The following is a 13,500-nucleotide window of genomic DNA, read 5'->3' on the forward strand; positions in this document are numbered from 1 at the left end:
TCTATCGACTATTAAAAACACGTGTTGCTGGAAAACATTTTCTCAGTGACATTATTTGTCATGATATTTTTAATGTTGTAGAACGTTCTAAACATGCTTTTAAACCAGTGTCAGGTTTTCGCTTTTTATATATATATATATATATATATATATATAGGGTATAGGGTGCGGCAGCTATTTGAGAACAAAATATCTTCCGCAGAAAAAATGAGCAGAGACTGAAGATAAAGCATTTAATGACCATTGAACGTTATGTACACGTAAAGAGACCCAATACAGGATATCATTCAATGAAACCGCCATCTGCCGCAATAACCGCCTCTAAACGGTGTCGAAACTGTCGGCAGGCATGAATGAGGTGGGTCCTGGGAATTTTGGTCGTGGCATCAACAATAGCTGCCCTGAGAGCCGCAACAGTGTTGTGTGGGTGCTTATTGGAGACCCTCTCAACCACATTTCAGACGTAAAAAAGTCCAAAGGGTTGACGTCAGGGAGCTGGGAGGCGACATGTTTGGGATGAAGTGTTCGTAAAAATTCGTGGTAAACCATTGTTGGGTTGAATGGGCCGTATGGGCGGGAACGGAGTCCTGCTGAAAAACATATGGCCTGTCACGTGCTATAGCAGTAATCCAGGGGTGCACAATCGTCTTCAACACATCGGAGTAAGCAACGGCGTTGACTCTCGCACTTTAACTAAAGAAATGTGGAGGAATCACGTCACCCCCACTGCTCACAACCCCCAGAACCATCACGGAGGCGGGAAACTTGGTGTGCATGACGGTCGGAACCTCCTCGGGTGTTTTACGCAGCCACCGATCATTTTTGCGGTTCGTTTTCTGGTCTTGGACGAAGATTTTCTCATCCGAGAGGAACCAGAGCATTTCTTGCTCCTCGGGATGTTTCAGCTTGTTCAAAAGGCGCCTGTCGCGGGTCACTATTCTCTCTGGTTCTCGCGGACATGAACTGGCGTCTCCGCATCACGTATGACGTGTAACTGAGTCTTCATACACCACACGTCGAATGGTGGCCTCGTCAACCTGCTTCTCTCTTGCGAGTGCCCTCATGGACTTTCCTGGGTCCGCTTCAACAACAGCTTGGACGGAAGCGATGAATTCGGGCGTCCTGGTCCTGTCCGAGCGCTGACAATGTCGTTTCCTGTGGGAAACGGTTTCCACATCACCAGTGGTGGCCTCCATTTCTCTATGAACTTTGAAGATGAATGACCGGGCGACGTTCAGGAAGGCAGTGATTTTGAAATCGGCGTGTCCTGTAGCCAAGGAGACAATGACTGCATGCCTCTTCATTTCTTGGGTTGGCGTAGGGTTTGCCATGTTTACCTGGAACAAAAAGGGATGTGTTACAATGACATACAGGATACTGTGTCACTTATACTGTGTGTTCTCAAATAGCTGCCGCACCATATATATATATATATATCTTGCTGGGTGGTCTCAAATGCTTTTTCACATTTTTTTTCGGGGGCTTCATTGTGCTATATCGTTAGCATACGCACCTTTGGCTCAAAGATCCGAGTTCGATTTCCGGTGGGAGTTCATGTGGTTAAACACTGCTCTAAGCAAGGATTTTGATAAGTACATATTTACAATTAGATGATAAATACTTTAACAACTTTATTCAACCAGTACACTAAAACATGTTAAAAACTTGAATGTTATTTGCAGTTGTTGAATTGGTGAAAATTGTTCTTTTGTGTTGCTAGGTCTCATCATGAGCTGTTAGTTCTGGGCAGTAAATAAATTTTACTTATGTTCCGAAATTTCCTCCATAATTGTGTGAAGTGGGTTCAGCTTTCAGGTGGTGAATAGAATTAAATATTAATTTTAGTGTAATGTAATTTTTGTTTAACAATAAAAAATAATTGAATAACTTACTTTTACAAAATTTTATAAGCATGTAACAATTTATCTCCTTAAATAAGTATATTAACATAGTATGTTAAAGTTTTCATATTTTATACGCAAATTGTGTATAATGAAAATTTTACGTACCTTTACGTAGTTCCATGTTAATTAAGTTTCAAAAGGTGTAATTCTTCGAAGGAGGAGGAAGAAGCAAAAGTGAGCGAAATACTAGGATCCAAATAAAACTACGCAATTGTACGTAAAATTATTTTTTTATTATATTAAAATATGTTTATTGTTGATTGATAACGTATATACGTATATATTAACTGGATCCATATGAATCAGAGCCAATCTCAAATAGTTTCGGAAGCTCCCTCGTGCCTGTATAGTTAGCATACGATGCGAGAGACCCGGATTCGATTCCCGGTGTGAGCACATCTGGTTCGAATCCTACACTAAGCTGTTTGTCCACGTTTCATACAGCCTCGCTGCTGAAAGAGGCGCTTAAACTCAGATCCAATCCAATCAAATCAAATAGTTTGGATTTTGAAGAGGGATGTTAAACTCCAATCAGCACAAGTTCATTTTTACGCAACTTATACTGAAATGAAATAAATAGGTCCAGAGTACGGTATTAGTATTTACTCTTATCATGTTGGGCTAGGTTTCAGTCTTTGTCAGTTTAACATTCCGTTTCAGCGCTGAGGGCAGCGCAATCTGGTAAGATATATGTATGTGAATTTTTCACTTACTAATAGTATTATATAGGCCCTATTAGTAAATATAATGCTACCTTTCCCAATAATCAAAATTCACTACAAACTCATGATCCCTGACTATAATTGAGTCGAAAAATATTACATTTCTATCTCCTCTTATCTGTTGGCTCGAACTTAAGTAAATATGAGGGTATACCTTTCGTCTCTTCAAAACTTTTTTTTTTTTTTTTTTTTTTTTTTCTTCAGCTCTGTACATAACAGGTTGCAACATACTAGAGTGCCAATGTTCAGCTGATGGCATTATCATTAAGTTAAGGTTTCAGTGTCTTCTGCAAACTTGTTTTTTGTAATGTTTGTATTACTTAGCTTACTTAGCTTTGTATTCTTCTGATTGAAGAGTTTTTTTTTTTTCTTTGTTTCTTTTTTGCAGATCGATGCAGCCAAGCAAGCTGGTGGAGCTAACACAGAAGGGGTCTTGGCCAATTTCTTCAACTCACTGCTTCACAAGAAAACTGGTGCTGGAAATCCTGCTGTCAAAACTTCAGGTAGGAATCACGAATCTACACTTTTCTTCAGTCACCATAACTATTAAATTTTTTCAACGTGTTGGTAAAGTCTAAGAATGCAGTTCCTTATGGACAAATAATTTCATTTTGATGCACAAATCCCTCGACTGATCCGAGACTTTGTAAGTTTGTGATTAACAACAGTCATGTAAAAGTTTTCTGAATATTTTTTGTCCTCCTCCTCCATCTATTCTTCCATCATCAATCACTTGCTTTTGTCATTCGTTCACTCGTTTTCTGTAGCGTAGAGGGCTTAAGAGAAGACACTGAAATAAAGATTTCATTTCGTTCTGTTGGCGAAATTCAGTTATTTACTGTTTACTGCGTTGTTAATACGTGGAGATTCAGGGGAAAAACGAACGTAGCCCAATACAAGTTGCTGTTCAGACATTAAAACATCTATAACATCAAACTGTGCTTTTTATAATACAGATATATTATCATATATGAAGGAGGGATGGAGTCATTAAAACATAGAGAATAATCCGTGTAATTCTTGATTAATAAGAAATAGAAAAGCACAGAAAATGGAAAAGAAAATGTGAAATTTTGGATGTGTGTACTGAGTGAAGTGTTCATCTACGACTTTTTTAGTGAAGCTGATCTATCTCAATTTGGTTATTGAATTATAAACTACTTATCTTACGAGCCCATTGCCACTTAAATTGACAATAATTACATAACTTTGCCTGGTAATTTCATTTTAATTATTTAATCGTGATTTGAATTTCTCATAGTTTTCCCTTAACTTAAAGAAAGGAAAAAATACAAGCAGGTGATGTCATCTGTAAATTATATATATATATATATATATATATATATATATAAAAGGGCATAAGAAGGCACAGGTTGTAAATTTGCGGAAGACATCTGATATTTATTTATTTACGAACATAATTCCAGATATAGGTGAACGCCAGTTTACACTGGAATTAGGATATTTTTTCATTCTGTAGAGAAGTCTTGACCAAAGCGGGAAGAAGACCTATTTTTCTGTTTTTTTCCTTTGTTTTATTTTATAGTTTTTGTCTTTCGGTAAATGTTCACTGCTTTTTGTTTCCATTTATACAATGAGTGTTTATTGAAACCGTTTTGGAGACCAGTTGTATTGACGACGTTTAGTTGACTGTCAATATCGTGGTTTCTTGATGTTAATTCATAAATCCTGAGGAAGAAATTTATCCAGATATTCCATTAATTTGTAGAATGTGCCTTTTTTTTTTTTTTTTTTTTTTTTTTTTTTTTTTTTTTTTTTTTTTTTTTTTTTTTTATGTAGGCATTACTTGCATGAGGGCTTCCGTAAATACTTGTGTGAAATTTGTCGTCTTATTTGCTAATGGTCATGTCAGAAAATTATTATTTTCAAGATCCATAGTGGAATTAATTGTAGGATGAATATTATTAAACTCTGTAAGTAGATTTTGTTGGCTACATAGATGCAAAAGTAACTGTGGCACTTTACGAGGTGCTTTCTACTTGTGACTGAACCTACATAGATATGACAAAGAGGAACATTAGGATTAGAATAAAAGTGCATATCAAACTCTCTAAGGACAATAATCAAGCAGTTTCAGGACTGTTAAAATATCTAAGTGAATATAAGCATTCCAGAAAACAACCAATTTTGCACAAAAATTGTTCTCTTATAGGAACAGAAGTATATAAATCTTCCCACGCAATTTGACTCTTTAAAGCAAATCTGGATAAAGGAAGTGTAGGTAAGCAGTAAGACTAAATCATAAATTACAGCATACAAGACACGACATATCTAGCAGAATGTTAATGGATATAGAAATACTTTTGTTTCAAACAAGGATGATGCTGGACTTACGATCATTATAAATTGTTCAGTTTATAATTATCATTTCTAAGAAGAGGAAAAGAACGCATACAAATGTGCTAAGTTTTGACCTAAATGATGAAGCTGTCCTTTTTTCCGAATACAAGAGAGAAAATTAATTAAAATGCAGTTCAAGGAGTAATCCCGAGACTTCATAAACAAGCAAACAGTAAGATTTGCGAAATATTGTAGAATAATAATATCCCAAGATGCACGACACAGGTAATAAGTTTTTGTATCTAATTTTATATAAATTAGTGTATTGAAATGCATACGTTGATGTGTTAGGATGGGACATGTTAGAAAGATTGTTGATAGCCTACTCAGTAGTGAGTATAGCTAAAGCTTAACTCATGGAACGAAATACGCATAGACGTTTAGATATGGTTTTGGGTGACAATTGATGAAATAGTCAGCGATCTACACTATTCTGTTTGTACTTCTTCTGAACAAGCATTGGTGAAACTAGTACTTCGTTCTGTTGTGTATTATAATAATTCAATTAAGAACAACATAGTTTCATTGTCAGAAATGTGTGGACAAGAAATACTAGTACGAAGATGAGAAGTTATTGAGTGATCAAGATCAGTTGGATGATGCTTTGAAGATAGCTCACTTACTAATTTATTTCCAGATATCATCTACCAGCTAGTATTCAGAATGAAGAAGAAAATTTAGGTGGAACGTATGAATGCGAAATGGAACAGAAGCCAAGAGGTTGTTTTTAAGGAATAATATAATTAAGTGGTGAAAACTAAGGTCGAGAATTCGATACTATAGTATCTTTGGACAAGTGTATTAAACGAGATAAGAATTGGTCATCTCAAATATACAGTCTTATCTTAACACGAAGTAGTAGTATTTTAATCAGACTGGACATATGTGAAGATTCCTGCCTATATATGAAACCTTTCTGAAAGAAAAGTAAAATAAGCTCAGTTCTCAATTCTACAACGAACTAGGCTTCGTAGAAAAAGTACGATACACAATTTATAGTCTTATTAATGATATTAATTAATTGTTCTTCCCAGAATAAAATTGGGATGAAGTTGATGTTGCCTATAAATTTTCATGCCAACTTTTTCTCTTCACAGATTTTTGTGGTTAGATTCTACAACCAGCTGGAGAGTGAATTGCTATTATCTAAAAATTCACTCAAGGAAGGGCAAGAACTTAAAATCAGTGATAAGCTTATAATCTGTGCATCGTTCATTGCCCAAGAAGCCAAGTTCTTTACAATTTTGAACTTTCTGAATAAGTGAATTAGAGTTATCAGAAAATTCTTCCCAATTTTACTCCAAGCGGAACAACTAATTATTATTATTCTTAAGACTATAAACTGTGCATCGCACTTTTCTAAGAAGCTAGTTCGTTGTAGTTTCGAGAAGTGAGTTTATTTTACTTTTTTCTCAGAAAGGTTCCATAGGAAGGGAGAAACCTTTACATATGTCCAGGTTAACAGTTTTTACAAGTCATCGACAAAGATGTCAGCACACACCGAAACTGTTTAATTAAAATACAACTACTTGATACTTCGTTATACAAGGTAAGACTGTTTATTATTTGTCCTGTAACATTTACCAGCAAGAGGTCATCATATAGGAAAGGGCGAAGGGACCAGGAAGTGGGCTAAAATGGAATGAGAATGAAGTGGAACAGAGAATCAGAAATTTTAAAACGTAGGGAGTTTTTGGGATGAAAGTGCTATTTCGGAAACCTGCTGCATGAAAGATGCTGATATATAACTAAAATAGTATGTTAGTGTTGGAGCCGCGATGGCATAGTAGGTAAGACGTCTGTCAATCAACTGGTCAGGCAGGGTTTGATTCTCGATGATGGCAGGAATTTTTCTCGTTCCAATACGGCTCAGGGGTTCACCAAGCCTTTGTAAAAGGGTACTTAGGGAAGGGGATACAGGGGGTCGGAACGTGGTGCTAACTACCATCATCTATGTACCGAAATGTGGAGCCTTACCTCTACCAGGGTTTGGCCAAGCGGGCCCAGCCCGAAAAAAACCATCGGGGGTTTTCGAGTTGGACCCACCTTAAAACCCACCCAGGTTTTTGAGCTGTTTGTTAGTATATTATTGGTACAACTAAGGCGATCACATTGAAAGTGTTTTTTATTTATCAAATTTTGGACGTTCCTTGGGCGAATTAGATGCTTTCACGTTAAAGTATACAACATTCAACATAAGACCTTTAAAGTCCTGAATGCACGGAATGTGTATATATATATATATATATATATATATATATATATATATATATATATATAGTATGGTAAAACTTACCTTAGCTTGAGATAATTATTGAACAAATTAATGTATGGATTATGCTTATAACCTATTTGAAGTAAAATATGGAATATTATATTTTAGAAAATACTTTCCGTGAACAGTATGCTCGCCGACTCGGCCACACCGAGGGACGTTATCCCTCATACGTTTGACGGGTTTAAGGCCATAGGTACCGGTACTACCAGTAAATATATAGTGCGTTAGTAAAACTGTTAGTATTATATTTTATTACCTTTGATGGTAACACAGTATTCTTCAGTAAAATTTGGTTTTCCAGCAACAGTTTCGTTCAGTTATTTGTTGCTACTCTTCAAATAAGCATTCTGTAGAATCAACACCAGTAATAAAGATTCTTGTCGAATTTAAGAAGCTTAATGCTCAGAGTTCCGAAAACGACGTAACGCTTACTATTTCAAGTGCTTATTATTTCTGTACTAGTGGAAATTTCGATGTACAGTAAAGAAAGCTGCATTTTCGAGGGGGTGGGAGACCGCGAAAGAAGTGCTCGGGAAATTCCCGTAATTGAACGCACACAGCATCGGAACTGAATACTTAAACAATAAAACTATTTATTTTACGCTGAAAGATATTTAATTTCAAAGACATTTTGAAACATTTACTTTATAAAATATGAATTATATCTTTATTAATTGTTTTAAATTAATTTCGTGGAAAGAACCGTCTTGCAACAAGTGCTCGGAAGTGAACTTCAACAACAAAACCATTTGTTTTTCGCTGGAAAATATTTATGTCGTATAAGACATTTTGAAACATTTATTTTATAAAACATGAATTATATCTTCGTTTTAAATTAATATATTTCGTGTTCATATTTGGCGAACGTCACTGAGGCTCCTGGAATGATTCGATCTACATTTGTTCGTTCGTCTGCCTGTACCACACATACTACAGGGTACCACTTTAGATCTTTTAAGTTTAAATTTTCAGGGCTCAAGCAAGACACACACTAAATTTCCTATATAGATTTTGGCGGCATACCAACGTAAAATTTCAATATGGCGGCCATTTTTTCAAAATAGCGGATATCCACGCAACAAAGCGCAATTTCGGTGTTTTAACTTGAAATTTTTAGAGTAGAATCACGCGATACTATAAATTAGCTGTATATATTTTGGTGGCGATCCAACTTAAAATTTCAAAATGGTGGTCATTTTTTTAAAACAGCAGTGAATAGAAAATTGTTGCAAATTGTGATAATTTTGAAATATAAATCACATTTTAACACTTTTACCCCAAAGGCATTAAAATATTTCGAAAAAAAAACAATTAAACCCGAAAATACCCATAAGGGGCCAGGTGGGTTGGGCTTTTTCAAAAATACCCGGGATTTTAAGTTTAACTCCCATAATTATGTCCGAGGCTATGGGAGACTAAGATGAAGATGATAAACGAAATGGTGGAATGAAGAAAGTGGAGGAAAACGGGAGACCCCCCCCCCACACACAAATCCCACCTAGTTCGAACTGGAATCAAGCAAGGGACCCCACGCGTAACTAAAATAGTTGCCAGAACTGATGCGTTGTGTAGTATTAATACCATAGTGGTCTGTAGCTGTGCCCCATCTCTGTTTCGACATTTTTTTTTTTTTGACTACTATTTTTTTTTCCTTTTCTATTGTAGTGGACAAGGCAGCAATGAGATCTGATGCAGCAGCTGAACTTGATCGGATAACACGAAGCCAAAAATCGAAGCCTGATCAGAACTCGAGTGAGTGTTGAGAGGAAGTAGGAGAGCACGTGAAAATAGGAGTAATTGAAGAGGCGCAAGTGGATCAGCTGAGTGAAGCAGCTTTGTCCTGTGATAGGAGTGTGCAGCAACCCGGACCAGAGGCTTTGTGGGTAACGAACTTAACTGTTGCTGTGAATATTTTTATTTATTTTTCTGTTCGTTCACCTGTGATCTGGTGGAATATTTGTACGTTACTACTAAAAAGAAAATATTTAAAAAAGAACTTTTTTCCAAAGAGTTTTGAAATCGGGCAGTGTGATGTTTGAAATAATAATAATAAGAGAAATCGAACTTGAGAATATGTGTTTGTATATTAAGCAGTGCCTGTTGCGTGAGTGTGAACAATGAAGGACTTAAACCTATCATTATTAAGTACGAACATTATTCTTTTGGGGGTAAAAATTAACCATACAAATCGTAACCAAAAATACGCTATTGCTGGAGTGAATTTGCCATAGTCTTGTTCTGTCTGAGGCCTTATTGGTGCTTTCAGGGCATTTTGTTTTACTTCATCTGTCGTTTCTTCAACTTCAGCATAGAATTTAATACTAGCATCTTCGCTACAAGGCATATGGAAACTAAAATCCAGTAGATTGTAAAAATAGAGGAATCACGGTCTTTACTTACGTGTAAAGTATGTTAATATTTGATCACTAGTGTATTTATTTCACTGGACATTCAATTCAGTGGAAAAGTTAACTTGTCCTAAACAGAATAATTTAAATTAAAAAGAAGAATAATGTTATAATTATGGAAGGTTGTACATAATGTCTTAATATTTCTTTTCAAAAAGTTGATATTTATGTAAATAGAATTTCGTTTACTGCTGTTGACTGATTTTCTATAGTATTTAAGATTCTGTGTGAGAAAGAGGTTTTCCTTTCCCAGTGTCGTCAAATTCTATTCGCAACATAAAAATCTTATTTTATGTACAGAATAAAACAAAAAAACTATATGATGTACATACCAAAGTTTGTTAGGTTTTTGTTAATGTGCATATCTGTAAACTTATACTATTGGGTATATATGGAAAAGAATCTTATTAAAACAATTTATTAATATTATTATTACTATGAATATATATGTATATGGGTAAGCATTAGCAGAGAACAAAATTTTTTGTTACTACGAAAGAAAAATGGAAAATGAACACGAAGTGTGAGGTAAAAATTAAGGAAGAGTGAATGGAATCATGACACTTGAATAGTTAGTAAGTCAGGTAGTTTTTGCATTGTTCCCATTCAAGTCTTTCATATTTGGTACACAAAGAAAGGAATTGGGGGGAACGATGTTAGCACAAGGGTACCAAGCACAGTTTCAACCCTTTGTGAAAGCGTTTGTACAGAAAACCTTCTTGAGAAAATGATTTTACTTGAAACAAGGGCAAATTATGTACTCATAACAATTTCTTTGGCATAATACTTTTGCTTAAATCAACCGTATTGCCAAAGATATGTTGTACAACGGTAAATGCATGTAGCTCAGTTGTGTGTTGCTGCTACTGCTGCATTTTGAATATCAATCACTTTATGTATAATGCAAGGAAACAAATGTGCCAGAACACACCGACTTTGGTTCATGTGTAGTAACCATAGCTATTTTAAATTCAGTGATGAATTATATTAACTTGTTCAAGAGTCCTGAGAGACATTAGTTTATTGCTGTTAACCACCATTACGCTTTTATTTAGAAGTGTAAATACATGTATATTCAGTCTGTTAGTTCTATTAGTCTTATTTCAATGTTGTCAGTTGCAGAAGGTACGATTGCATAATTTAAGAAATTACATACTTAGAGAAGAGGAAAACTAACGTAACAACTTTAATATTGTTTATAAAGTGGAGATAATTTGAATGATCTCAGTTACCGAAAATATAAGTAAAAACCTAATCACGATTATTTACAAAATTGTTCGTGTTTCTTGTGCGGGCACTACCAAAAGGGTTGTGATTTTTTTTTTTTTAATTCGCTGTAATATTCGCTTTTTCTCTCAGGATTCTTGAATTATTATTAGATTGCTCTTCGGTGCAGGTCATCCTGATTCTTTTTTTTTTTCTTGTTTTTTAATTACAAAGAAATTTTCACCAACAAAATAGCAGTGACCTAACTTTTGTATAAAACAATAAAACGATTGAACTATGCTTTATTAATTAAAATTATTTCATTTCTTTGTGTAAAGGCAAAGAAACTGTAAATTTGTTTTAGAACATCATATATATATATATATATATATATCCAGTGATGTTATCAGGAAGGTAATATTTCTATCTGATATCGTTACTACTTTGCTTAATCTTCACCTTTTCCTATCGCTTGGGTGAAGACCAAACAAGTCTATATATTAAAAGAATAGCTCACTCAATTTTTCAGGCTTTGTATCAATGAAATCGGAAATAATTTTTTTGGAGAATTTACTAAAATAGCATTGGATTTGTACTTTGTTACTAAATTCTTGTCGAACACATTTGGTAGCTAATATACGAAATGACAACCAATTGTTTTTATTTATTTCTCTATAATTTTGTTTTTTTTGCAAAATTAAAAACAAAGAGACAGATTAATTAATGTTTGTGTTTTTATGTATTCTATTTGTTTGAAGAGAAGTGCATTGGGTGACTAGAAGATATCAGCATTTTTCATACTGGAATGAAATGCAAGAAGGACTCGGTTTATCAATTAAACAAACAAAAAATTAGACTCACCATTCAGAAGTTGAAGTTCCAATATCTCGACATTTTACAGCTAATCGTGGTTCTGTCATAAGTGAAAGGTTAAAATGTTGGTAAAAACATACGGGATACAAAAATGAAATAAAATGAGATCTTACTTCCCACGGTTATGCCGGCTAGGCTAAAGGAGACGATGATGATGAGAAATGAATGAAATGGTGGAATAAAGAAAGTGGGAGGGAACGATAAAACCCATGCAAGTTCACTTGGTGCGAGCTGGGATCGAACCGAGGACCCCGTGCACTAGAAGTGAATGCTCTACCACTGATCCACCGCACCCCTATACGGGGTACAAGAGCAGCCGAAAAAAAATCTGCAAATTACTACTTACGGTAGCGCTAGGGTTCCGATATTGTAAAATTCGAAAGAATGAACTTTCTATGTTTAAATTCAAGCAATTTGAAGAAGTACCTAAGAAACCGCTGTTCGGAATTCGTTAAGAGCAGCCTCAGGCGACATAAATCACTCACAACACATCCTATTTTCCGTGTGTGGAAACAAAAAGAACTCATTAGGTATAATCAGTTGAGTACGGACAGTGCCATTAATTCGACATGTTCATGGACAAAAAATCAACAGTTTAGTATGCTGAGTGGGAACTGGCTTTGTGGTGGTGAATAATGTGACGATTTGGATTTGTTTACATAATAGATGATGACCTGGCAATCAAATTGTTATCTGTCATTCGTCATTTACAATTCTCCGATCTTCTAAAACATAACTTTCCAACTGGAGTGTCACGTTGTAGCATCAAAGGTGTCACGAAATTGTTTGTTATAAATTCAGAATATTAAATGAACAGAGAATTTGTGATTTGTAATAGTAAATTTCCTTATTTCGATTCAGTTCATTAACTGCGTGATTGTAATGATTTCCACAATTTTGTGCGAGTAACATTCACTGATAACACTAGATGTCTATTAATGCGTTAAGAACATGAAAGAGACTGTATAATGAGGAATATCTAAAAGTGGATTTCACATGATGTAGCGCTGAACAATATTCTGTAGCGAAGTGTTCGATATATGGAGAATAAACAGTGAACACTGTAGTGTAAAATTGTATACAGTGTCGCCAGAAGGAAATGGCTGGAAAACACTGTTCTAAGGACATTAGTTGCTATAATGTCCGGTGTAACCGAAAAATGAAGCAGTCATTTGCTTGGCAGTATTCCTCGAATGAACAGCTTTCATTGGTTTCGGCTCATTTGAAACACCCAAACAAGAAGATTGCGGTTTGGTTTTAAATTCGTATGAATAGAACCAACTTTCGTATGCTTGAGCTACGTAATACACGAATTTGATTTATCTCGGTTGAATTTTTTGAACATCAATTGACATGAGCCTGTTTTTGAGCTTCGTCAAAATGTGTGGTACCCAGCAGGTTTAAGAAGTTTCCGTACGTTGAGGTGACTGCAAAATCGTATGCATTGCTATTCACCTCAATGTGCAAGGATGTCTGAATCACATGCCAATCTCAATCATCTCACGCACAGCATGAACATTACTGGAAAGAACAGATGTGGATGGGCGACCTTCATGAAATTCATCACAGAAATGTCCAACCATGCTTCGGAAAACTAATTGTACACAATTCTATCGGGTGATGCTTCATCCTCAAAAGGCAAATGTAGTCGCTTGATGCAATATTTCGATGTTAACTAACCTATATTTGTAATAATAATAATAATAAGAAGAAGAAGAAACATTGGAGAAATTTCCATTTCTCGCACA

At 35.2% G+C, this 13,500-nt stretch overlaps 1 protein-coding gene across 2 annotated transcripts in view; it reads left to right on the forward strand.

Moving 5' to 3' along the window:
* Dlic (dynein light intermediate chain) overlaps nt 1-11,603 on the forward strand; it is a 42,051-nt gene extending 30,448 nt beyond the window's left edge. Inside the window, exons 9-11 of one of the 2 annotated variants that reach the window (XR_014128874.1) lie at nt 3,015-3,129; nt 6,085-6,536; nt 8,931-11,603. Coding sequence is in view for 1 of the 2 variants with exons in the window: in XM_081743877.1 (XP_081600003.1) it covers nt 3,015-3,129; nt 8,931-9,028 (213 nt within the window). In the remaining variant the exon portion in view is untranslated. The remainder of the gene's footprint in view (nt 1-3,014; nt 3,130-6,084; nt 6,537-8,930) is intronic. The other variant, XM_081743877.1, reaches the window with a different exon arrangement.
* The last annotated feature ends 1,897 nt before the right edge of the window (nt 11,604-13,500 follow it).

This window comes from Thermobia domestica, chromosome 2 (assembly GCF_964235325.1).
Source record: "Thermobia domestica chromosome 2, izTheDome1.hap1.1, whole genome shotgun sequence".
NCBI lineage: Eukaryota > Metazoa > Arthropoda > Insecta > Zygentoma > Lepismatidae > Thermobia > Thermobia domestica.